Source organism: Manis pentadactyla, chromosome 9, assembly GCF_030020395.1.
Source record: "Manis pentadactyla isolate mManPen7 chromosome 9, mManPen7.hap1, whole genome shotgun sequence".
Classification (NCBI taxonomy): domain Eukaryota; kingdom Metazoa; phylum Chordata; class Mammalia; order Pholidota; family Manidae; genus Manis; species Manis pentadactyla.
The window spans coordinates 71,938,403-71,964,978 of record NC_080027.1 but is presented as its reverse complement, the minus strand read 5'-3'; the positions used below and the strand labels follow the sequence as shown (position 1 = coordinate 71,964,978).

The 26,576-nt window shown below is 34.4% G+C and overlaps 2 protein-coding genes across 11 annotated transcripts in view; one reads left to right on the top strand and one right to left on the bottom strand.

The window, feature by feature from the left end:
* ELP4 (elongator acetyltransferase complex subunit 4) overlaps positions 1-12,712 on the bottom strand; it is a 248,100-nt gene extending 235,388 nt beyond the window's left edge. For 5 of the 7 annotated variants that reach the window (XM_057507527.1, XM_057507529.1, XM_036891834.2 and 2 more), the window contains exons 1-2: positions 12,445-12,712; positions 5,229-5,264 (exon numbers count right to left, since the gene is read on the bottom strand). In XM_057507527.1, the coding sequence (XP_057363510.1) occupies positions 5,229-5,264; positions 12,445-12,667 (259 nt within the window). In that variant the 5' untranslated portion in view covers positions 12,668-12,712. The remainder of the gene's footprint in view (positions 1-5,228; positions 5,265-12,444) is intronic. The other 2 variants (XM_036891830.2, XM_036891831.2) reach the window with 1 other exon arrangement.
* A 76-nt stretch (positions 12,713-12,788) lies between these two features.
* IMMP1L (inner mitochondrial membrane peptidase subunit 1) overlaps positions 12,789-26,576 on the top strand; it is an 80,174-nt gene continuing 66,386 nt past the window's right edge. The window contains exons 1-2 of one of the 4 annotated variants that reach the window (XM_036891836.2): positions 12,838-12,919; positions 22,670-22,778. The gene's annotated coding sequence lies outside the window, so the exon portion shown is untranslated. Of the gene's footprint in view, positions 12,920-18,717; positions 18,860-22,669; positions 22,779-26,576 lie in introns of those variants that run through there. The other 3 variants (XM_036891837.2, XM_057507531.1, XM_036891835.2) reach the window with 3 other exon arrangements.

Here is a 26,576-nt window from a genome sequence, read left to right as displayed (position 1 = left end):
TTTCAGTAGCTTCTCATTGTTCTTGAAGGAAAAAACTAAATCTTTAACCTGGTTTGCAGTCTGTATGGTTGTGGCCAAAGAACAGACCTTAATATGCACAAATTAAAATATTTGTGTTAAAAGTGGTATAGCAGTGTCCCTTTGTTCCTCTAAAATTTACATGATTGCTGTTCAACAACTTCTCAGTAATAAAGAAAGGAATAAAGCTAAACTGTTTAATTAGAAAAATAAAAATAATTATTTGTAAAGTTAAGGACACATATTATAATACTCCGGAGATGAATTAATTATATTAGACACATAAGGCAGAAAGTAGATATTCACTTGTAGATAATACAAATTTTTGGGTGATTTATCATTAATGAAGAATGAGAATAAACAATTCAGCTTGGTGGAAGAGTTCTTTATCCACCTACCTGTTAAATGAGTGAGGGTTTTGACTTGGAAAAACCCTATCATTACCTACATAAATGTAAACTCTCTATAACAGCTATCAAACTATTTTTTCAAAGACTCCTATGAGGCAGGAAAACTAATAGGAGGAAGATCACACATTTAGGGATTAGCAAAAAAAACTAAGCTCTTCAAGTTGAAAATTACCAATTTTGTGAACAATTTTGAGATTGTATAGTAAGCATTTAACTAATCTATTTAGTGAATCCCCATAACAAAGGGTATGGAAAATGATATTGATGTGACAGAATTCCCAAAAAGAAAATACAGTTTTGGCCTGAATTAATTGTCTATTTCCTAGGCTGAGAGAGATGACTGTCTTGTTCTATTCTACAGTAGACCAGACTGACAAAAATATATTTTACTTTGGGACTTACACAAACTTAAGCATCTTCAGAAAGGAGGGACCAGTATGTGGAAGGACATGAAAACATGAGATACAGGATATCTATCTTGAAGAAAATGAGACCCAGAGGATGAATGATAGCCATCTTCAAATATTTGATGGGCTGAGAGAGAGAAAAAAGACTACTTATAAGGGAAACCCCATCAGGCTATTCGCAGACTTTCAGCAGAAACTTTACAGGTCAGAAAGGAGAGGCATGAAATATCTAATGCATTGAAACAGAAGGACTTTTAACAACGAATCCTCTACCCAGCAAGATTATCATTCACATTTGAATCAGAGATTAAAAATTTCCCAGATCAATGAAGGCTGAAGGAATTTACAACCACTAAACTGGCATTACAGGATATATTAAAGGGACCTCTGTGGATAGAAAAGATCTTAGGCATAAATAGTTTTCACCAGTGAAAATAAACCCACAGTCAAGGTAGCAGACCAATTACTTACCAACCAAGTACAAATTTAAAACAAAAGTAGTAAAACCGACTATACACAAAATCAGTCAAGTGATACACAAAATTCAGTGCAGACTGTAACATCTAAACATGAAGTGTGGAGGATGAAGAAGGAGAAAAAAAGCACTTTCCTATTGTGTTTCAAATAGAACAATCATCAACTTACACAGTCTGTGGTATAGTTAGGAAACTATCCTTCAACTTATGGTAACCACAAACCTAAAACCTACTAGATACAAAAGAAAATTAAAAAGGAGAAATTCATTCACAAAATTAAAGAAAAGCATCAAATAACAGGAGAAGAGTATAAGAAAGAAAGAAAGTAACAGATAAGAGCTATAAAAACAACCAAAAAACAATTAATAAAATGGCAATAGGTACATACTTATCAATAATTACCTTAAATGTAAATGGACTGAATGCACCAATCAAAAGACACAGAATGAGAGAATGGATAAAGAAACATGACCCATCCATATGTTGCCTACAAGAGACTCATTTCATACTCAAAGACATACAGAGACTAAAAGTGAAGATATAGAAAAAGATATTTCCTGAAAATAATAAGGAGAAAAAAAGCAGGAGTAGCAGTACTTGTATCAGATAAAGTAGACTTCAAAACAAAGAAAGTAACAAGAGACAAAAAAGGACATTACATATTAACAAAGGGGACAGTCATACAAGAGGATATAACCATTATAAATATCTATACATCCAACACAGGAGCACCTAAATATGTAAAACAAATACTAACAGAATTGTAGGGGGAAAGAGACTACAACTCATTCATCTTAGGAGACTATAACACACCACTCACATCAATAGACAGATCAACCAGACAGAAAATAAATAAGGAAACAGAAGCACTGAACAGTACATTAGATCAGATAGACTTAGCAGATATCTACAGAACATTCCACCCAAAAGCAGCCGGATGCAGTTTTCTCCAGTGTACATGAAACGTACTCCAGAGTAGATTACATATGAGGCCACAAAAAGAGCCTCAATATGGGAATGTAAATTAGTTCAACCATTGTGGAAAGCAGTATGGAGGTTCCTCAAATAGCTCAAAATAGAAATACCATTTGACCCAGAATTTCCACTTCTAGGAATTTACCCTATGAATGCAGCAGCCCAGTTTGAAAAAGACAGATGCACCCCTATGTTTATCGCAGCACTGTTTACAATAGCCAAGAAATGGAAGCAACCTAAGTGTCCATCAGTAGATGAATGGATAAAGAAGATGTGGTACATATATACAATGGAATATTATTCAGCCATAAGAAGAAAACAAATCCTACCATTTGGAGCTAGAGGGTATTATTCTCAGTGAAATAAGCCAGGTGGAGAAAGACAAGTACCAAATGATTTCACTCATATGTGGAGTATAAGAACAAAGAAAAACTGAAGGAACAAAACAGCAGCAGAATCACAGAACCCAAGAATGGACTAACAGTTACCAAAGGGAAAGGGACTGTGGAGGATGGGTGGGAAGGGAGGGATAAGGGCGGGAAAAAAGAAAGGGGGCATTATGATTAGCATGTATAATGTGGCGGGGCATGGGGAGGGCTGTACAACACAGAGAAGACAAGTAGTGATTCTACAGCATCTTAACTACGCTGATGGACAGTGACTGTAATGGGGTTTGTTGGGGGGACTTAGTGAAGGAGCCTAGTAAACATAATGTTCTTCATGTACCTGTAGATTAATGATAACAACAACAACAAAAAAAGAGCCTCAACAAATTAAAGAAGATTGAAATTGTATCAAGCAACTTCTCAGACCACAATGGTATGAAACTAGTATTAAATAAAGAAAACAAAAAAACCCTACAAACACATGGAGGCTAGAAACATGCTTCTAAATAATTAATGGATCAGTGAACAAATCAAAACAGAAATCAAGCAATACATGGAGACAAATGAAAACAAAAATACAAAACTCCAAAATTTTGGGACACCACAAAAGTGGTTCTAAGAGGGAGGTACACAGCAATACAGGCCTACCTCAAGACACAAGAACAATTCCAAATAGTCTAAACTTACAACTAAAGAAACTAGAAAAAGAAGAACAATTGAAACCCAAAGTTAGTAGAAGGAAGGATATAATAAAGATAAGAGCAGAAATAAATAAAACATAGAAGAATAAAACAACAGAAAAAAATCAATGAAATCAGGAACTGGTTCTTTGAGAAAATAAAGAAAATAGACATCCTAGCCAGACTTAACCAAGGAAAAAAGAGAGAGTCCACAAATAAGCAAAATCAGAAATGAAAAAGGAATAGTCACAACAGATGCCACAGAAATACAAAGAATTTTAAAATGCTATGAAAGATTATATGCCAATAAATTGGCCAACCTAGAAGAAATGGACAACTTACTAGAAAAATACAACCTTCCAAGACTGACCCAGAAAGAAACAGAAAATATGAACAGACCAATTACCAGCAATGAAATTGAACTGGTAATCCAAAAGCTCCCAAGAAAAAAAATTCCAGTGCCAGATGACTTCACAGCTGATTTCTACCAAACCTCTAAAGAAGAGCTAATACCCACTCTTCTTAAAGTATTCCCAAATGTAGAAGAGGAGGGAATACTTCCAAACTCATTCTATGAGGCCAGCATCACTCTAATACCAAAACCAGACAAAGAGACTACAAAAAAAATTATAAACATAGATGCAAAAATCCTCAACAAAATAATGGAAAACAGAATTCAAAAATACATCTGGAGGGTCTTGTTTCAGGGATGAAAGGATGTACGTATCTGCAGATCAACCAATGTGATATACCACATTAACAAAATGAGGATAAAATCCACAATTATCATCTGAATAGATGCTGAGAAAACATTTGACAAAATTCAACATGTAGTCACAATAAAAACTCTCAACAAAAAGGGTAAGAGGGAATGTATCTCAAAATAATAATGGACACATATGGAAAACCCACAGCTAACACCACACTCAATGGTGAAAAACTAAAACCTTTTCCTCTAAGATCTGGAAGAAGAGAAGGATACTCACTCTCACCACTTTTATTCAACATAGTACTGGAGGTTGTAGCCATAGCAATAAGACAACATAAAGACATAAAAGGCATCCTAATTGGTAAGGAAGAAATAAAACTGTTACCATTTCAGATGACATGATATTATATATAGGAAACAATAAAGACTCCACCAAAAAGCTATTAGAACTAATAACTGGATTCAGCACAGTTGTAGGTCACGAAATTAATACACAGAAATCTGTCACATTCCTATATACTAATAACAAACTAGCAGAAAGAGGAATCAGGAAAATAATTCCACTTACAATTTCTTCAAAAAGAATAAAATATCTAACCAAGGAGGTGAAGACCTGTACTCTGAAAACTAAGACACTCATGAGAGAAATTAAAGACACAAATAAATGGAAATCTATCCCATGCTCATGGATAAAAATAATTAATATTGTCAAAATGGCTACCCTGTCCAAAGAAATTTACAGATTCAATGTAATCTCTATCAAAAGCCCAGCATCTTTTTTCAATAAACTAGAGCAAATACTCCTAAAATTCATATGGACCCACAAAAGACCCCAAACAGCCAACGTAAACCTGAGAAAGAACAAAGTTGAGGTTATTCCTATATTATACTATATTACTAGGCTGTACTACAGTGATACAGGTATCAAAACAGTATGGTACTGGCACAAGAACAGAGCAATAGATCAATGGAAGAGAATATAGAGCCCAGATATAAACCCACATATATATGGTCAACATTTGAATTTAAATTAGAATTTAAGGCAATTTCCCTCTATTTATCTTAACTCTTGAACGTCAGATACTTAATTTCAGAATAGGCAACTGATGAAGTTATTATACACAACAGAAAATTGTGATCAGGAAGAGCAAAGTATGTTTTACTAACCAATTAGAAGAACTGTTCCAACAGCCAAACCTCCACCTGGGAATGAAAGAAAACCAAGAAGAAAATTAATTTACCTATTCACATTATCTTTAGTATAAAAGTTAGGCTTTATCAAAGACAGGTATATTTCAATAACTTTAAAACCATAGTTGAGAGGTGCTATTATGAAATAATTACATATTAAATTTAATAACATACTACACATTAAAATTACTTTTATAATATACTGTACCATTCTCTTTTCTCCTGTGATAGGACCATGTGGCATTCAACAAAACTGTAGTTGATTACTCTAATACTGTATCTAGAACTTGTTAATAAATTAACTCAATAGCTGAGGCCTAATGTGCACAGTAACTTAAATATTATAGAAGTGCAACATAGAAAAGAAAGGTTATAACTTTATTAGTTATAGAAATTCCTTTATTAGTTATAGAAATTCCACTTTATTAGTTAGACTCAAATTTACTAAGCTCTGGGGGAAAAAACTGGTAACTGAAATTCTTTTTTATTATGAATAAGTACACAAAGTCTGGAATGCTCTAAATATACTTAGAATTTAAAATGAACAATATTGTTGTTATTCCATGCACAGAAAATACAATCACAAAACATTTTCAATAGTAGAAAATGTCCTTTTAAATATCTGACAGCATAATAATGATCATGAACATTTAACTCAAATAGTGATTCAATAAAAATCAACTTAGAAAATTAATTTTAAGGAAACTAGAACTACAATGAAACTATCAGTAAAACATTTGTAAAAGTACTACTACTTGTAATTAATGTTACAAATACTAGCAAGCAAATTTACTTAAAAAGAAAAATATGTATACCAAAAAATGAAATGTATTTAAAAGTGTAATTTTAAAAAACTACTTAAAATTGAACAGTTGAAGACAATGTTACTAGCAGTTTTTTTTTTCTGTTTCTGTTTTTGTTTTTTAGTGTGTGTGTGTGCACAACACTGTGAAAAAACCACTTAGAATACCAATAAACATCTTTTCCCCAGAAAAGTTTTGTGGGGGCAAATGTTAAACAGAAAAACTTAGGAGGAACACTTTCTTGCATATTGTTTACTTTGCTTTGTATGTTTCAAAGAATTTGAAATTTGGTAGCATACATGCACAGATACAATACAACATCTAGTAACATTATAGTGAGGACTTTAAGTAGAACATTCCAAATTGTTAGAGAAGAAAATTTTAAAGAAGAAACCAGACCATTTATAGATTTTTAGGTTTAAGTATATTTGTTATATAGGACTAAATATATATTTTAATTTTACATTTAGATGAGTTCCTTCATTATAGCATTTAAAGCCATATCAGACTACATAGGATACCTTCAAATGTTGTTCTAACTAAACTATTAACAGAAATATATATGATGGTAACAATCATAAAGGGTCACAGCAAAGAATTTCTTTGGGAGAAGATTATTCTAAATGTTTTACAGTTTGTACTATGTATAAACAATGAATTTTTTGAGCATTTAAAATCACATTTTCCAACTCTTTACTTCTCTACTCTTACATACAAAAATAAACATTTAACTACCTAATTGCCATCTTGTGTATATTTAAGGAGAAGAAAAAACAGAATCACATAACTGAAACATAATGCAATGTCTAGGTTAGAGCAGGTACTATAAAAAAGTTGCTGCCTTTTATTCCTTAACCTGTTTCTCATAGGAAGGGTTTAGATTTCTTATCTAAACTTTCCTGGGTCTACATTCAAGTCTCCTCAAATTAGGAATTTATAAATGGCCTCCAACTGGAATATAGAATTAAGGATTTTTTTATGTGTGTAAGTATTATGCACAGTGGGATCATGAGAACAGATCAACAAAGTTTCGCAATTAAATGAAGTGATACCTAGCTCAGGTGTCTGACCCAGAGATTTACTTAGAGTTACCCTTACCAATCTGGCAATTATTTTCTGATTAGAATAATCAAAATATAACCATTACCACAAAATGTGTATCACCATTATAAATGGTGATCACCGTAACAGTAATGATTAGTAAGAATACTTTGCACTGATGAACTAGTTAAGCAAAGCATAATATAAATTAGACTACACTAGGAAGATAATTTTCTGTTGGAATGATCCACAGAATCTACTGTTTCTGCTAATTTAGAAAACACCAAATTTGTAAAGCCTCGTTTATATTAAAATTCTTATGCTTGGAAAATTTGAAAACTAAAACAACCTAAAATGGGGACATTTTAATGACTTTTGTCAGCCAAATTAATACCCTATCAGAACTTCTCTTACAGAAAGGTGATTTTTTTCCCCCCTAATAGGCTCTATTACAGAAATTCACCAGAGTCAAATTTGGATGAATCTTGAAAGGTTGGTCATTGGAAATAAGATGAAGTCACCTTATGAACTATGTTAAAGATGAACCTTTTATTCTATATATATGAGGTAAAATGATTAGATGTGTACATTTACACTATAGCAGCGAAGTTTCTCTGTTCTTCCAAACTTGATTTTACTGTTGCAAGACCTTACAACATTCCCCCAAAACACTTCTGTATAAGGTATTTTATTTTGATATACTTCATTTAATATACTGAGGTTTTAACTATATTTTAAACTAGAGTAAGTTTGAATACATTTGTAGCCATGCCTCCACCAAAAAATAAAAAGCTTAAAACAACCAACCAAGACAGGGCATCTTGGCGTGATATATTCAGTGATAGCTAGCTTTTATATGTCCTTAATTTAGTAATCCATTAGTATTTTGACAAAAACAACACAGATTTCACAAATAGTTCTCAATTAAATAAAAATATTCTTTCCCAATAGTTCATAAAAAATTTTTACAGTTAAGTAATGGGATAAGTAATCATCTTATTTCTATGACAAAACATACAAGAGTAAAATGGTCTTGTTTACTGCCTCCTCTAACCTTCAATAATGTCTTAGAGAAATAATCAAACACTTTTTAAGTGACTAAGCCAATGAACCCTTAATTTTACTTCTAGACCTCTTTAAGAAATACATTATCTCTAGCCTACAAAAATACAGGCAGAATATTTTACCAACATGTAAGAATACAGGAGTTTGAAAGCTTAAAGATATTATGTAAGTTTGATAGAGTATTAACTTCACCAATATTTTACATTTTTAAAAAATGAAAGAGCATCTTGCATTAAAACTAGAAAAATACATAAAACTTAAGTTGTAAAAAACCTTAAGATTTTGTGATTAAGTGCCAATATCTTCCTATTTTATGACTTTTAAAATGTGAAGGCAAGGGTTTTGTTTTTAATTCATGTGAAAAGCTAGAAAATGATATGAACATTTTAAAGTGAGAAAATTCAATCCTCACACATTTCCTAAAATGAAGCTTTAATTAAGCTACAAAATTTGGCTAAATGAGGTCAAATTCGTGTTAGAATATGAAGGTCCAGAAGTGATATAAGGGCCTTTTTTTAAAAGTCAGGGAAGACAACAGTGATTTATACCAGTCCTTTCCAGTGATCTCTATAGTGGAGTCATTTTGTTTAAAATTATAGAAAGGCATTTTAGGGAAAATGCAACATGAAATACAGGTTCGTATCATTTCCTTGGTTCACAGTAATATCCTTAACTACTTAAAGCCACACCTTAAATTAAATTTCAGTTATTTCATTAACACATCTATTTTTTCTTTTCTAAGAGGTTAGAAACAACCTGACAACTTTTGATTATCACAGCTACTGGCTGAGCATATAACAGAATCAAAATAGAAAAAGCAATTAACAGTGAGAATGGTTCTGTAGATTAACTCATGAATTTTACATAGCAATACAAAAGAATCTGCTGTATTTTCCTAAGTGTACAGCTATTGATTGCCAAAATATAACACGATGTTAAACACATAGTCTAACCTCAGTGTATATCATCCCACACTTAAGATTAAGATACAGTAAAACAATGGGAATAAGCCCACCAGTATTTACTTTTTGACAAGTGTTGAAAGGGGCAGCTACTATAAAGCTTCTGCAGAGTACTCTTCTTGGATTGTTATTTAGCCCAAATCTCTATCTTCTGTTTACTTGACTGTCAAAATTGAATTAAGTTCTGAACAGCACAGAGGTTAAAGCCAATCCAACCTGAGAAGTCACCCCTGCTTCTAGTATCTTTTTGAAGGATGAGGTTAGGGGATCATTCCCCAGCTAGACAATATGGCCCTAAAATGGACTGTACCTTATATCCTAGGAAAAAAATTCTGCCAGAATCCTTAACCTAGTACAGTATCTTTAGAAATCCCTAGAAGACAAATGGAGCATTTATGTAGTTTCCTCAAATAACAACATAAATGTCCTTCAAAGGCAGGGTTGAGAAACTGGGTTAGGAAATCTCAGACCTGAATAATAAATGTAGCCAACTTGTACATTAATGTAAATACCTAATAAATGTATTTATGTATACAAATAAGTGTATATATCTAACAATAAAATTAGGTTATCAGAACAAAAATATTTAATATGATTAGATCATGTTTAAAAGTTGCAGATATAGGGAATTCTCAAATTTATAAAACACTCGAGTATGCAATACAAATATTAGCATATCCTCAGATAACTAACAATTTGCCTGCATGATGCCTTGAAAATATATTTTGCATCTATGCTTATAATTAAAATGTCACAGTGACAGTAGTAAAATATAACTGCACTGTATGGCTGTGACAGTATTTCCTTTTTCCACAGTGTCCACAGAATATACTTGGGCAACACAGTATTCCAGCATAGTTTCATCATTCTGTTATCTTAACATCCTACTATCACCGCATTTTGCCACAATATGGTTATATTAGGCTTGTCACAATCTGAGTCAAATAACATTTTAAGAGTAACAATATATCTGAATTGCTTATACTTATGTGTATACATATTAGCAGCCAAATGTTTAATTTTCAAATAATGTTTTAATGAAAACAAATGTAAAGGGTTTGCGCCAGAGCCATACAAAATATAAAATCAAAATACAAAAATGCCATTTAAGAAGTTAACAATTAAAATGCTTCTGAACATGTTTATTACTCCAATGTAGTAACTCTTATTATAGCAACTTCAACGCCAAGAATCTGAGAAATAATGGTATTAATGAGAATTAAGTTGTATACATGCAAAACAATATTTCAAAATATCCCAAAACTAATACTTATTTTAATCCTCTTAATGAATATTAATTTTTAGTATAAACTTGTTATAGTCAAATACTAGAACAAGCAAATATGGAAAAAATTTTAAATTACAGTTCAAGGTTATCACTGTAGAAACACATGAGGAAAGTGCTTTGGATCATCTTTTAGTGGGTACTTTAAGAGAGTATTGTTAAATCATTAGTCTTAGGTTCAATAAATGGTTAAAACCAGTTGAAAAAAGTTCTCAAAAATCTGAAACAGTTGTAGTATAGTGCAGAATATTAAACTTGGAGCCTAAAGATCAGCCCCAAGTGTCACTAGTTTTGTGACTGTTGATGTCACTTAATTTCTGTTTTTATAGATCGAACACATAACTGTCCAACATGTTTCAAATCTTGTCCAGGTTTTTTTCCAACATGTTATTTTTCTTTCAATCAAGGACTTATATTGAGAATCTACTGAGTGCCAGGAACTGTGTTAGATTATTCTAATGAGGAACTGAAGATATAATGTCAGAAATGTGATCTTTCTGTTTGGAGAGTTTCAGGATCAAGTGAATTAAGTTACATATACACAATGAATTAAAAAATCAAATGTATATATTTAGATAATCCCAGTATAATTTCATAATTCTGATAAAATATCCTATTATCATTGCATTTTGTCACAATGTGGTTATATGAGGCTTCTCATATATATATACATATATCTAGACTACGAACAGTTTTCAAGCTTTAAGTTCTAAGGATGATACCAAGTAAGGCTCACAGGAGAAAAAAATTGAGGTAAATATTCGATAACTAGATACTTTGAATCATTTCTGTTTTTAGTACCATGAAATTCAGGAAGGCAACATATTGAAACAAATAAGTGAAAATACTTATGTGGAAATAATCATGACCCAGTTAAGAGCATTAAATAACAGAGGCAAGAAGCCACACTCTTTCATACTGGTTGCTTGTCTTGTCACTTTCCTTTGCACTAAAACTTATCTGAAAAGCTTATCCTGTAGGAAAAAATTATCCAGAGAAAATGTCAAGTGAATTCAAGAACAGGCAACAACATTTGTAATATTTTATGAACGTGTACAAGATACAACTGACACATAACACATACTATAAAAAGGTTATGGAATATATAAACAGACCAATTTAAATGAAGCAATATTCTGATAGGTATGAACTAATTTACAAGCTTTATTAACACAGCTGCTTTGTCCTACCAATCTAAACTCGCCAATCCTTTCAATATAACAATTAGGAAAGAAGCATATTCTTCAGCAGGTTTCTCATGAAAAATTCCAGACGTTATACAGAAAAGCCTAAAAACTGAACTTCTTTTTCTTGTTAAAATGTGCATTAACTTAAACATATCGTTTGGAATGTAACTCTGGGAAGCAAAATACACGCAGAAAAAATTTTAACAAAAACATATACATATTAACTCAGATACAGGTATGGTTTTCAGTATCAACGACAGGCTTTAACTACACTGCACCCACATAAGCCATTAACAGCCATTCTCTTAAAGTCAAGAAGGTTTGTTTAAAGATTCAGAACCAGGGGATAAGCAGGCTGATATGAAAGAAGGAAAGTTACTTTTCCCAAGCACTTTCTAATTAAGTTTATCTCTCACAAATACAAACTTTGTATGTATGTACAAACCATGGTTAGTACAAACCATGAGCTACCCGGGGCTAGCAGAAGGGTGTACTTAAATAACAGGAGGGGCTCCTAGAGATGAAGGGCAAACTGTATTCAAACATTAATGATTCCCCTTGACTAGGAAGTATTTCAGGATAAAAGCATGTAGGGATTCCCGTCATTATCTAGAAAAAGGCTGGTGGGCAGGAACAAGAGGAGGAAGTAGGGGCACGAAACAGGTTTAGTTAACGGCGTTTAGTCTGCACGCAACCCTTCTTCCCCTCCATCTCTATCAGATTGGGCTATCCTCTCCACGTTCGAAGGCTGAGGGGTCAGAGAGAGATTTGGGGTTGGGGGTCTCCCCCCGCAGGTCCCCTCGCTAAGTTTTCCCTCGGTTTGAGCCCAGAGCTCCGTTCCGAACCGACCTAAAAGCTGGTCCAGGGCTGGGAGCCCAGTTGATACTAACAGTTGCCCATTCCGCAGAGACGGTCGGGTGCCCGCGATAGATACCAGTCGAGAAGAGGTGCTGTCGATACCACTAGCCCTAGGACTCCTCCTCTGGAAACTGGTGACGTTGTTCTTGCTGGCTGTCGCCACCATAGATCCAGTGCTCCCGGTGCCGGTGCCGCAGGTCGCCGCTGCCGCCATCTTGGAGCTCCCGCATTGACCCAATAGGAACTCTGGGAACTCAAGCCACCGGCCTGTCAGAACCGGCCCCAAACTCCCGCCTCTTACGGCTCCCGTAGCCTATAGGACTGAGAATTTCTCCCGAGTGAACCAATCGCAAGGGGTGTTGTTTAAAAGTGCGCTTACGTAAGGACGGCGGACTTCGGCGGAGGCCCAGGTGAAAAAGGCCCACCTGAGTCCTCAGTGAGTCTTCCGGGACCTTTGAGGCTACAGGTGGGTGATATTATTAAACATTCCTATCATTTTGAGTGTCCTCATTCAGGTTGAGTTAAATAAAAGGTTTTTGGGGAGATAACAAGCAACTACCAGCAAGACTTTGCACCTTTCTTCGCCGATTAGTAAAGAAAGGTACTTTCCATGCCCCTTTTTCTTCTGATTTCTTAAGAGAAAAATCCACACCACCTTCCTCAGCAGGCCTTCCTGAATAGTTGGTTGTATTTTAGTGAAGAAATTGGGACTCTTGCCTTAATGAATTGCTCGGTGAGTCTCTGGGCTCAGTTCCTCAGTTCCAGTGGCCAGTGGGTTGGATTTAGACCTTACAGTGAAAACATTTAAGCTTTGAGGTGGTTTTTCTCTATCGCACACGGCAATAACAAAATATAAGTCCCCGGGAGAAGCTTTCGTTAATTTTAATTAGTGCTTCTGGAAGTCTTGAAGCTCTTTTCCATAAGTGGTGTGAATGACAAGTGTTACTGTGACAACCTTGTTCACACATTTAATTGTCATTTGCTGTCAAGGCAGCAGCAAAAAACAAAAAAAATACTTAAGGTTTCTTTTACCTCCAAATGGTAAGAAGTAGATGTATATATATTTTCTTTTTCTGGTCATTTATAAACTCTTGAATTGAGAGCTTATTAGAATAGGAATTTTATGTGCGGGAGAAAAAAACGTAAATTTAGAGCTGTGTGTTGGATTAAAAATTTTTTTTTCAAAACTGACCTGGGGATGGAGTAAGTGATTTTTTAAAGGTATTCATGATTGACAAATGTCTAAACTAAAAAAGACTGAAATCATGCCTGCAGTACTAAGTTAGTGGTTTTGACCGTAATCTAAGGTACTTTCAAAATATATCCAAACCTGAAATTCTTGCCATTGAAGTGTTTTAAATCTTAATGACCTGCGAAAACTTTTTGCCTGACTTTACTTGATTAATTGTTAATTAGTCACTGCAATTTTCAATTTAGGAGGGTTTTTGTTTTTGTTATTTAAAGAAAGTTGTTCAGGAAAAAAAAAAAGCCCATCTCATCTTGATATTTAACAGTATATCACCTGGAAAGGTGGTGAAGGTTTAGATGCTTTCATTTCAAATCTTTGGTCGGTATAAATCTGTAATCTAAGCCACTCAATAAAATAGCTGTTGACTCCTGACTATCTGCCTAGATGTACTCTTGTCAGTTTAGACCTATAGAAAGAAAAATGTTCTCATTAAGTGACAAAGTAGTCTCATACCAAATAGAAACTTGTTGGAAACTTTTGCTGCTCTGAAAATTTTGAAATATAGTTGAGCCTTAAACAATGCAGCGCTTAGGGGTGCCAACTCCCACACAGCTCTAAATCCACCTATAATTTTTAACGTCTCCAAACCTGGCTTCTCATAGTCTGCTATTGACTGGAAGCCTTACCAATAATATAAACAGTCAATTAATACATATTTTGTACATTATATATATTGTATACTGTATTCTTACAACCAAGTAAGCTAGAGAAAAACTTTTTTTCAGATTGTCACACATCTCCAAAAAATTTTCTAATGGAGTTATTGAAAAAAAATCCACTTGTAAGTGGATCCATGTAGTTCAAACCCATATTGTTGAAGGGCTAACTGTACTACAAATACTGAATTTTAATAGGTTCCTTTACTACATAGTCCCTTGTGTCCTACTCTATTTCACCCTTTTGTTTTCTAAAGGTGATGATATGATGCTTTGTCCTAATACCAGAACTGAAGAATTGTTCTTCACCTTTTTATTCACAAACCATGACATATAAACACACTAAGGCATTCTTGAAATTTGGATATCTTTGGTATAGCATTATAATAGAATAATTTAATTTAATCTGTCTTAATTTTTTTACAAAGACAAAACTTGCTCTCAAAGCAAATAATCCTGAACACTTGACCTATTACTCTGAGGAGTTGAATATGAAACATTGAACGGGTGAAGTATTTGTAGAAGAGAAAAGTTAAATAGGGTACATGTTTAGTTGTGGTCTTAATAATGATAAATAATTATTTAATTAATAATTTTTATTGAATACATAGCAAATCCCAGGGAGTGTGCTAAGTGGTCAGGTTACAGGAGAAAGAATACTGAGCCTCTGCGCACATTGAGTTTACAGCTGGGGGAGATAGGTGGGCATATGGGATAACAAAGTATATTGTAAGTGCTCTGGGTGACAAATGCCGGATACCTAAGTCAGACTAAGAGAGGAGCATTGGTAAGTTTCCCCTGAAGAGGAAGCTTAACCTGAGTTTTGAAGGATGTGTAGAAGATAAAGTCATTATGGAGAATGGAAGCCATTACAGAGAATGGGACTACTGTTCCTTCAACAAATGTGCTCTCGTTGTTTCTGTGTTCTCATGGTATAGAGTGGTAAGAGAAGAGGACACTGGACAAGTTAGACAAAGTCTAATTGATTTTTTTAAGTTGGTGGTTTTCTGTTTTTTACCACTAAGGATATTGGGAAACCAATGAAAAATTTTAAGTAAAGGAATGATATAATGATCATATTTGGTCATTGTTTTGACTAAAAGTATGCTGGAAGAAAATGGGTTGGCTAAAAAGTGTGATTGGGGTAAAGAGAATGGAATGAATTAAGAGATTACTATGAAGGGTAGAACTGATATGACCAAAGAAGGTTGACAGGAGGAATCAAAGATAACTACCAAGTTTCTGCCTTGAGCAGCTGTGTGGATAGTGGAAGATGAAGAATAGAGGAGGAACAGCAGAATTTTGTAGTTGTGGTGTTGGTTGTTTTAGGGAATGGGAGATCATAAAATGAGGGTTTTTAAAATATATATTTTGAATGTGTTTAATTAGAGGTACCCATGGAATATCCACATGGAGATATCCAATACATAGTGGGATCTGTGAGAGAGAGATAAAACATACAGATTTGAAATTTTTAGCACATGGTGGGAGTTTATCTCAAGGGAATAGATAAACTCACCAAGGAAATGTATACTTTAAAATGAGATGAAAAAAGAACAGAGAACAAACTTTGGGCAGCATGAACATTTAAAATCTGGGCAGAGGAATAGAAAATAAAATAAGAATTGCAAAGTATTTATTTGATTTAGCAGTAATTTTCAGGGGGGTTTTAAGGAAAAATTAAATGGGAATAGTAAACTGAAAGTTAAGTAATTGTATTCAGAATTGAATGGCAAGTGAAGTTGAATATTCCGTAAAAGTAGACCACTTCACATTTTAGAAAACTTCGCTGTGAAGGGAGGTAGAAGTGGAGGGAGGAGACAAAGACTTAAGGGAGGAGTTTGGTTGTTAGAAGACAGGTACTGGAAAATAGTTTTAGACGATTGATGAAGAAAAGTACCTGAATGGAGTAGAAGGAATAGAATCTGTAGTACAGAGAGAGATCAGTATTTGAAAAGAGGAGGGACAATTCTATGGCCAAAGGGTGTAAATGAAAATAAGTCTCTTTTTTCTCCTTTCTGCCAATAAATCTTAGAGTCCTGAGGACCATTTTCTCTTCTTATTCTATATTCTTACCTTCATCCAATGGAGCAAAGATCATCTTTTCAACAAATGGTGCTGCAACAACTAGATACACACATGCAAAAAAAAAAAAAAAAAAGACTGTAGACAACAGACCTTACACCCCTCACAAAAATTAACTCAAAGTGGATCACATACCTAAATGTAAAATGCATAACTGTAAAACTCCTACAAGACAACAGGAGAAAACCTAGAGAACCTTGAGTATGGTGATACTTTTTTAGGTATAACACCAAAGGCATGATCCAAGAAATAAATAATTGATAAGCTGAACTTAATTAAAATAAAAAATTTCTCATTGAAGACAATGTCATGAGAATGAGAAAAGCTACAGAGTTTTTTTGCAAATGATAAATCTGACAAAATACTCAACTAACTTTTAAAACTCATCAATAAGATAACAACTTGATTTAAAAATGGGCCAAAGACCTTAACAGACACCTGACCAAAGAAGATACAGAGATGGCAAATAAGCATATGAAAAGATGTTCCATGTCATATGTCATCAGGAAAATACAAATTAAAACAATTTTGGGATACCATTGTACACCTATTAAAATGGCCCAAATCTGGAACACTGACAACACCACACATGCTGACGAGGATGTGGACCAACAGGGACCTATGCATTGGTAATGGGAATGTAAAATGATGCAGCCATTTTGGAAGACAGTTTAAAGGTTTCTTACAAAACTAAATATACTCTTAACATATGATCCAGCAATCATGTTCTTTGGCATTTAATCAGAGGAGTTGAAAACATATCCACATAAAACCCTGTACATGGATGTTTATAGCAGCTTTCTTTATAACTTTCTTTGTAACTGCCAAAATTTGGAAGCAACCAAGATGTCCTTTAGTAGATGGATAGAATATGATACATCCAGACAATGGAATATTACTCAGCACTAAAAACAAATGAGCTATCAAACCATGGAAAGACATGGAGGAAACTTAAGTGCAAATTACTAAGTGAAGCCAACCTGAAGAAGCTACATACTAATTCCAACCAAATGACATTCTGGAAGAGGCAAAAGTATAGAGACAATAAAAGTTCAGTAGTTGCCAGAGGTGGTTGGGGGAAGAGATGAATAGGCGGAGTACTATTTGTTTTAGGAATATTGCTATTCCTAAAAATAGGAAATTTTTAGGGTAGTGAAAATACTCTGTATGATATTATAATTACAAGTATTAGATCATTATATTTTTGTCCAAATCCATTGAATCTGTAGCACTAAAAGTAAAACCTAAGGTAAGCAATGGACTTTAAGTGATTATGATATGTCATTGTAGGTCCGTCATTGGTGAAAAATGTACAATTTGGTTGTGTTGTTAATGGAGGAACCTCTACATGTGTGAAGTCAGTAGTATGTGGAAAATTTGTGTACCTTTCAGTTTTGTTGTAACCCCTTAAACATCTCTAAAATAATAGTCTTTTAAAAAAATGTGTCTAGAAAAAAAAGAAATTAGCTATGTAAAATCTCAGTCTGAGAATTCCATGAACAACATATATATTACCCTTGTGGCCATGTCATTTCTGCAAGGCTTCCAACAAGTTGGTATTCTGATAGTCTTCAGGTACAATTGAAAGACTGTAACAACCTATTTTAGGTACACCAGAAAACGTAATTATCATGATAAGCAACTAACATCTCATGACAAGAAAGGGTACCTCTTTTGTTGATTTTTCAGTGGCTTTTCTGGAACCTAAGATCCGTATTACCATTGTGTTTGTGCAGGTAAAACATATAACAAAGATATTGTGGAGGTTATTACAGGGCCTGATAGTATTCTGGCTGAAAAAATATATGCTAAAGTTATGCCTGCACAGAGGGAATTCTTGGACCCCACGTAATCCCCTTTTGCTTCCTAACTGTATACTCACAAAGGGAAACCAGAGTCCTGACTTCCAGCATTATAGATTTGTTTTACCTGTTTTCGTACTTTATATAAAAGAAGCCATATACTGTCTATTCTTGTGTTTGACTTCTTTGTTCAACATTATATTTGTGAAGATACTGTAATTAATGTGTACAGTTGTGAATTCTTAATTATTTTCATAGTTCCTTATCTTTTCTATTGTTGGCTAGTTTACTATTTGTGGCCAAACTTTTTCTAACATTGTTGTACCTTTTCTTACCAGGAATGTTTGAAAATTTTACTTCTCATCCTTACCAATACTTAATGTTTTCTTTCTTTTCATTTTAGCCATTCTGGCTGTGTTGTGGTGTTGGGAGTGTCTGGGAGTGTTGTGGTGGCATTGTCATTTGGGTTTGGACTGATGAAGTTGATCACCTGTTCATGTGTTTATTGGCCTTTTGGGTAACCTGTCTGTGAAGAGTCTCTTCATGTCTTTGCAATTTTTAAAAATTGAATTATTTGTCTCCTGAATTTGTAGGAGTTATTTTTTAGGTTTTAGGTGAGTGCAGGTTCAGATAAATGTATTACTAATATCTTTTCTCAGTCTGTAACTTGCTTGTTCATATTCTTGTCTTTTGATGTTAGTCAGAATGTATTCTGATGTGTCAGTTTTTCTTGTTATGCTAAGGCTTTATGCCTAAATATGCCTACACCAGTCTTTCAAAGTTGATCTCAATGTTTCTTCTAAAAGCCCTCCTAATTACTTTTAAACATTTGAATCTGCATTCTGTTGCAGTTTTTTTTTTTGTCTTTGATGTGAGACGGGGGTGAAGATGTATTTGTTTTTTCCTGTACTGATATCCTGATGACCTAGCACCATTTATTGAAAAGGTGGTTCTTTCCCTGCTATATAGAAGTACCACTTTTCAATAAGTAAAGTCACACTTGTCAGGTAGATTCCTTCCTGGACTCTCCATTCTATTGGCTAGTTCATGATTCTACAGGTCCTACAGAAGGATGACTTTCATCTCAGAGTTGCACTGCTCTCAAGTTTAATCAGTAAAAATAAGAAATTCACCTTTTGGCAGTCCCCCCCTTTTCTTTTTCTTTACAGGCTTCACTTTGCAACAAAATCTTTGATTCTGTTCAACCTGTAGAGACTCCATATAGTTTTCTGTATTTTGTCCTGAGTTTATGGTTTTTATCTATGGGAGGGTTTGTTAGGAACTTACTTCACCATACCAGAAGCAGCACTTACCATCTTTTTAGTGACTGGTTATTTCTCCTTTTTTATTTTTATTACTGATATTAGTTATTTGTGTTTGTTGTTGTTCTCCCTTTTGCTAGGTTTGCTAGGGAGTTTTCATTTTTACTACTATTTTTAAAAAGCCCAATTTTTGACTTTTAAAATATTTTGTTTTATGTTTACTCTCTATGTTATGGGTTACTGCACTTAAGTATTTTCTTCCTATGCAAAGTTTGGTTTTGATTTGGTGAGATTTTGGTTTTTTTACCTTGTTACAAAAGCTTAATTCATTGATTTTCCACCTTCTTTTCTAATACACTGTTTATGGTTAAGGGTGTAATTTTCTCTAAGCACTGCTCTAGCTGTATCCTATAACTTTAAACATCTTATATTTTCATCATCATGTGTTTAAAAATATTTTCTACTTTTTGTTTTTTGATTTCCTTACTGATTTATGAGTTTTATAAGGGTATTTCTGAGAGTCCTGAAATACTGAATTATATTGGATGCCAGGAAAGTAGGTGTAATCTGGGACTGTCCAGGGCACATGAGTACTTAAGTTCATCATAATTTTAGTGAAAGTCTGCATATAAACAAAAAACTGGGGGTTTTACATTAAAATTTAAAAATTCACTCTATATGCTTGTCTTAGAATATTCAGTGTAATAGTGTAAATGTGTCAAAATGTAAACTTGTTAGGTTCAAGGAGATTTGTTCAGTAAATGATCTATAAAAGTGGAAAGATTTTTTAGTGGCAAACACTGAAAATTTTTAGTGATGAAAGATAAAGAAATTCTAGAGCTAGAATTGCCCAGCATGGGTGTATCTTCCAGTCTGAGACTGTTCTTCATTTCCACATGTAGCCCAAATAAGGAACAACTACTGCCTGGTGCCTGGTGCTCCTTTCATGGTTCAACTTGAGGAGTCTCATAGGTGCAATGCTTCTGTGCTAATGTGAGCCCATGTGTTTTTATTATTGTCCTGAACATTTCTGATGAGATGTGATCAAGTCCTTTTCAGTGTGAATACTTATGTGAGTCCAGGGAAAGGGCAAATATTCAAAACCATTCCATGTGAAGTTCCTTATATTACTTCTGCTGAACTTGCATGAATGGTCACAACCTTCTGTATGAAGATAAAAACAATTCTTGGCTCAATGGGTAGTGTCAACAGAGGGACATATTATTTTAACTGATGTTTTCTAGTTTGAGAGTATGGATATGAAGTACGTTTATAGTTCATATACTAGATACGAAGTTTCTTGCAGGATAAGAAAAAATTAAAAGTCCTACCAAACATTTTCACTGTTAACTCAGAACTAAATTTGAACCATTTATTACATAACTTTTTTTGCTTTTTATTCATGGCTCTTGTCTTTACAATTATCCTATCTTTCTTTGAGTTATATTTTCTTGTGAAACACCTTTTTTATTTTTTTCAAATTTGATACCATTTATCAATTGTATTCTCTGCATTGAATCCTTTATAATCTCTTCCATATCTGTGCTGATACTTAGTTTCTTATTTGTAATGCTGTATCTTTGGATTTTTCTCTCAGTTCATGTCTTCCCTCCCTGAATAACTGAAGGATTTCTAAAAGATTCATTTTAGTGGTAATTTCATAGAATGACACCTTAGAATTATGCCTTATTTCTTTTTTAAGGTTCATAATTTCTGTCTTTCTGAATTTAAGTTTACTTCCTACCTCTCTTAGCTATTCTTTTGGTTTTCACTATAGCACATTTTATGGCTGATAAAGTCAGTCTCCAAAAAGTGGGGTCTTTCCTTGTTCAGAGTCACGAAGCCAATATAGGAGACAAAAGTGAGTCCCAAGCAGTGTAGGATTTATTCGGGGGCCAGAGAATGGAGAAGCAGCCGCACAAATTAACTTCTCAGCCTGTGAGAGTTGGGAAGTCACAGAAATAGGGAAAATTTAATGAGGGGATTTGACATTAAAAGTAAGGGGAAGAATATACATGTTTTTTTAATTGGGATGGGTTGGGAACTCAAAACCAGAATGTCCACTTTTCTTTTGTTTTCTTATGATTTCTTTGGGTTCTTTTCATGGTGATTGTCATCTGTCATGGTGCTGGTGGGAATGTCATTTAGTATGGAAAGTGTATTTTAATGAAGTTAGAGGTTCTTTTGAGGTCAAGTGAGCCACCATCTTGGATCCCACCAGTTTCAGCTGGTCCCAAGGGGGGACTCCTAACTGTAGGTATCCTATTTCTTAGTCAAAGCAGGGTGAAAGTTCAGGTAGGACATGTATATATTACACTGGGTAACATTTTTAAAGCAATAATTAAGATATAGCTCTAGTAATCTATTATGGTAATGTCCAGATCAGCCCAATAGAACTTCTTGTGATAATGTAAACATTCTGTATCTACATTGTCCAGTACATTTGCTGTTGAGCATATATGGCTGTTGGGCACTTGCAATGTGGCTGATATGCCTAAGTAACTGAATTTTAAATTTTATTAACATTTATATACTACATTTGGCTAGTTGCTACTATATTATACACCATAGCTCTAGGTCAAGATTTGGGAAACTTTTCCTGTAAAAGACCAAATAGTAAATATTTTAGGCTTTGTAGACTCTATGTCGCAACTGCTTAGCTCTGCTGTTGTGGCATATAAGCAGCCATAAGCAGCATGTAAATGAATGAACATGGCTGTGTTCTAGTAAAACTGTATTTGCTAAAATGGAGTTTTCTGGGTTTGGCTCATGGGCCCTAGTTTGACAACTTCTGTTCTAGATCAAAGATGTGTCCCTGGGTATATGTGTTTTCCTTTCTGCTGCTTTGTCTTTCCTTAGTCCTTTCCATTTTTTCTCGCTTGTGTGTGTTTGGAGGGAAGAAAGGAGTCTCTTTTCCTTCAACTTTTTTAGAGAGATTATCCTCCTTGGGTTGTTATTCTGTATTTCTTCAATTCTTGTTTTCTATTTTTAGAGTGTGTGGGGAAGGTGGTTGTAGACAGGTATTCTAAACTCTACTCTGTTTTTTTAATTCTATTCTTTCATATGCCTCTTTTTTATAGGTATAATATTTAATATCTCTGAAGATGTTAAATAGAATTTTCTTTTTTTTTTCCTTTTCTGAATTTCTGCTCACTTCTCCAGAGTTGCTTGTGCTATTTTTCATCATGGGCCTTCTTCATTCTTGTGATTTCCTTAAATGTTAGTGGTCCTTGTTCATTCATGTTGATATATGACCAGTTGAACAATGTAGGTAAGTGGAATGTGTTTTCTCTTTCTTTTGTTTCCCTAATCAATCTGAACCCTAAATGGAAAGCATACTGATGGGGAATTCCTTATAGGTAGGACTTATTTACTGGCATGCATTACTTAAAGTGGATAAGCAGAGAGAAAGTAGACAGGCTAGGTCCTTCTCTAATAGCCAAATAAAGAGGATTCTATCCTAGGTTTCCAACTGCCATACTTTGGAGCCAAAATTCCTCTCAGGCAAATCATATCTTTTTTAGTTGGTTACCCTCCTTAACTATTCATCAGCCCCAAACTCCTTTGGAACCACAGAGGAAAAGTCCCAGCTTCGAAACTGTTCCGTGTGTGTGCTTGGCCAGGGTCAGCATACTTTTTTGGAGACTAGGTAGTAAATACTTGAGGTTTTGCAGGCCATGTGGCCTCTTTCACAACTACTCAACTTGTCAGTGGAAAGCAGTCACAGACAATGTTTTACCAAATGAGTTGGGTTTTAATAATGCTTTACTTATGAGTATTGAAATTTGAATTTCAGGTAATTTTTACATATCACATGTAAAATAACATATTATTCTTTTTCTCTTTCAGTCATTTAAAAGTAGTCTTAGCTTGTAGGCAGCATAAAAGAAGAAGGTAGCCCAGAAGATTTGCCCTATGGGCCATAGTTTGCCAAACCCTGTGCTAGACTGTTGCTCTCTCCACCCTATTCTTTCTTCACTATGTCTTCATATGTTTTGTCTTATAGAGATTCTTCAAAATCTCTAGTATGTTGATGTTTTTCACTCCTTTTACTGGCCTGAGGGTCAGCCTTTTATTCTATTCAGGCCTTCAGTGGATTGGATGAGGCCCATATTAGAGGACAATATTCTTTACCCCATCTGATGATTCAAATGTTAATGAATCCAAAGCACCCTCATAGGAACATCCAGAATAATGCTTGGCTAAATATTTTGGCACCCTGTGATGGCCCAGTCAAATTGACATTATAAAATTACCATCACAGTGACAAAGCTAGTACGTGGCATAGCTAGGATGCACAGCTGAGCCAGGTTCTCTGATAACAAAATCAATGCACTTACATACTGTGTGCAAATTGGATCCAAGCTCAGTCCGTAAAGGCAGCCCTTTATTTAGCCAGTTTATAAATATTAGCACAAAAAATGAGGCATATTTGCCTTGCCATAATGGATACATATTCAGAATGACAGGATGGTGGGAAAATGTGATATGAAACAATAATAGCTAATAAGTGGGGACATATTTAACCCAGAGATGAATGATTGAGTTTCCTAACACCTGCCTTGACCTTGAGAAAGAGATATTAGACCCTTTTGTTTCTCTAGAACAGAAATTTCAATTCCAACTCAGATTAAATAAGAACTTTTTTTCAGGGTTGTCCAGCACTGAAATAAGATCTTCAAAAATTTTAAATTATTAGCTTTTAAAAATCTTTAGGATTTTAGTGTCATATTACTACTATTTATATTTTTTCTTTCCACAAAATGAAAGGTTAAGAAAAACGTTAAAGGCCATTTTGTATTACAGGCATACCTCATTTTATTGTGCTTCACGGATAATGCATTTTTTACAAATGAGAGTTTGTAGCATCTATGTGTTGAACAAGTCTATTAGTACCATTTCTCCCACAGCATTTACTTACTTTGTGTTTCTGTGTCACACTTTGGTGATTAACACAATATATCAAACTTTTTATTCTTATATTTGTTATGGCGATCTGTGATCTGTGACCTTTGATGTTACTATTGTAATTGTCTTGGGTGCCATGAACTGTATATTTAATACAGGAAACTAATCAGTGAATGTTGTATGTGTTCTGACTGCTCCACCAACTGGCTGTTTCCTTACCCTTCTCCCTCTCCTTGGGTCTCCCCATTCCTTAAGATACAACAATATTGTTAATATACCAGTTAATAACCATACTATGTCCTCTTTAAGAGTTCAAGTGAAAGGTACAGTCCTGTGTCTTTCACTTTAAATCAAAAGCTAGAAATGATTAAGCTTGTGAGGAAGGCGTGTCAAAAGCTGAGACAGGCTGAAAGCTAGGGCTCTCGTAATCATACAGTCGGATTGTGAATGCAAAGGAAAAGTTCTGAAGGGAATTAAAACTGCTACTCCAGTGAATGCATAAATGATAAGTGAAACACACTTATTGCTGACATGGAGAAAGTTTTAATGGTCTAGTCAGAAGATCACACCAACCACAATATTCCTTTAATTCAAAGCCTAATCCAGAGCAAGGCCCTACCTCTCTTAGTCTATGTAGGCCGAGTGGTGAGAAAGCTGCAGGAAAAAAAGTCTGAGGCTAGCAGAAGTTGGTTCATGATGTTTTGAGGAAGAAGTTGCCCCCATAACATAAAACTACAACATGAACCAGCAATGCTGGTATAGAAACTTGTGCAAGTTATCCAGAATATCTAGCTAAGATCATTAATGAAGTAGGCTACACTAAAGAACAGATTATCGATGTAGACAAAGCAGCCTTCTATTGGACAAAGATGATGTCATCCAGCTAGATTCATAGCTAGAGAGGAGAAGTCAATGCCTGGCTTCAAAGCTTCCAAGGACAGGCTGACTCTCTTAGGGGTTAATGCAGCTGGTGATTTTTAGTTGAAGCCAATGCTCATTTATCCTTTTGAAAACCCTAGGGCCTTTAAGAATTACGCCAGATTTGCTCCATGTTGTATAAATGGGAAACAACAAAGCCTAGATGAGAGCACCTCTGTTTACAACGTGGTTTGATGAATATTTTAAGCCCACTGTTGAGACCTACTGCTCAGAAAAAGACTCCTCTCAAAATATTACCTCTCACTGACAATGCACCTGATCACCCAAGAGCTCTGATGGAGATGGACAGTGAGATTAATGTTTTCATGCCTGCTAACATGATATCCATTCCACAGCCCGTATATCAAGGAGTAACTTTGACTTTCAAGTCATTATTTAAGGAATACATATTATAAGGGTGTAGCTGCCACAGTTAGTGATCCCTCTGATGGATTTGAGCAAAGTCAGTTGAATACCTTCTGGAAGGGATTCATCATTCTAGATGCCATTGAAAACATTCCTCATTCATGAAAAAAGGTCCAAATATGTTTGGAAGAAGTTGATTCTATTCCTCATGGATGACTAAAGGGTGCAAGACTTTAGTGGAGGAAGTAACTGAAGGTGTGGTGGAAATAGTAAGAGAACTAAAAGTGGAGCCTGAAGATATGACTGAATTGTTGCAATATCATGATACAACTTGAAATAATGAGGAGTTGCATATGGATGAATAAAGTGGTTTCTTGAGATGTACTCTATGCTTGGTGAAGATGCTATGAAGATTGTTGAAATGACAACAAAGGATTTAGAATATTACAAATTTATTGGTAAAGTAGCAGTAGGGTTTGAGAGGATTGACTCCACTTTTAAAAGTTCTACTGTGAATAAAATGTTATCAAAAAACATTGCATGCTTCAGAACAATTTTTCATAAAAGGAAGGGTGAATTGATGCAGCGAACTTCATTGTTGTCTTATTTTAAGACACTGCCACAGCCTCCACAGCCTTCAGCAACTATATACTGATCTGTCAGCAGCCATCAACATGAAGGCAAGGCCTTTCACTAGAAAAAGGTTATGACTTGCTGAAAGCTCAGAATATTTTAGCAATAATGTATTTTTTAATTAAGGTATATACAGTTTTTTAGAAATAGTGGTATGGCATATTAATAGACTACAATATAGTATAAACATAACTTTTATATGTACCAGGAAACAAAAAAAAAATTGATTTGATTTCCTTTATTG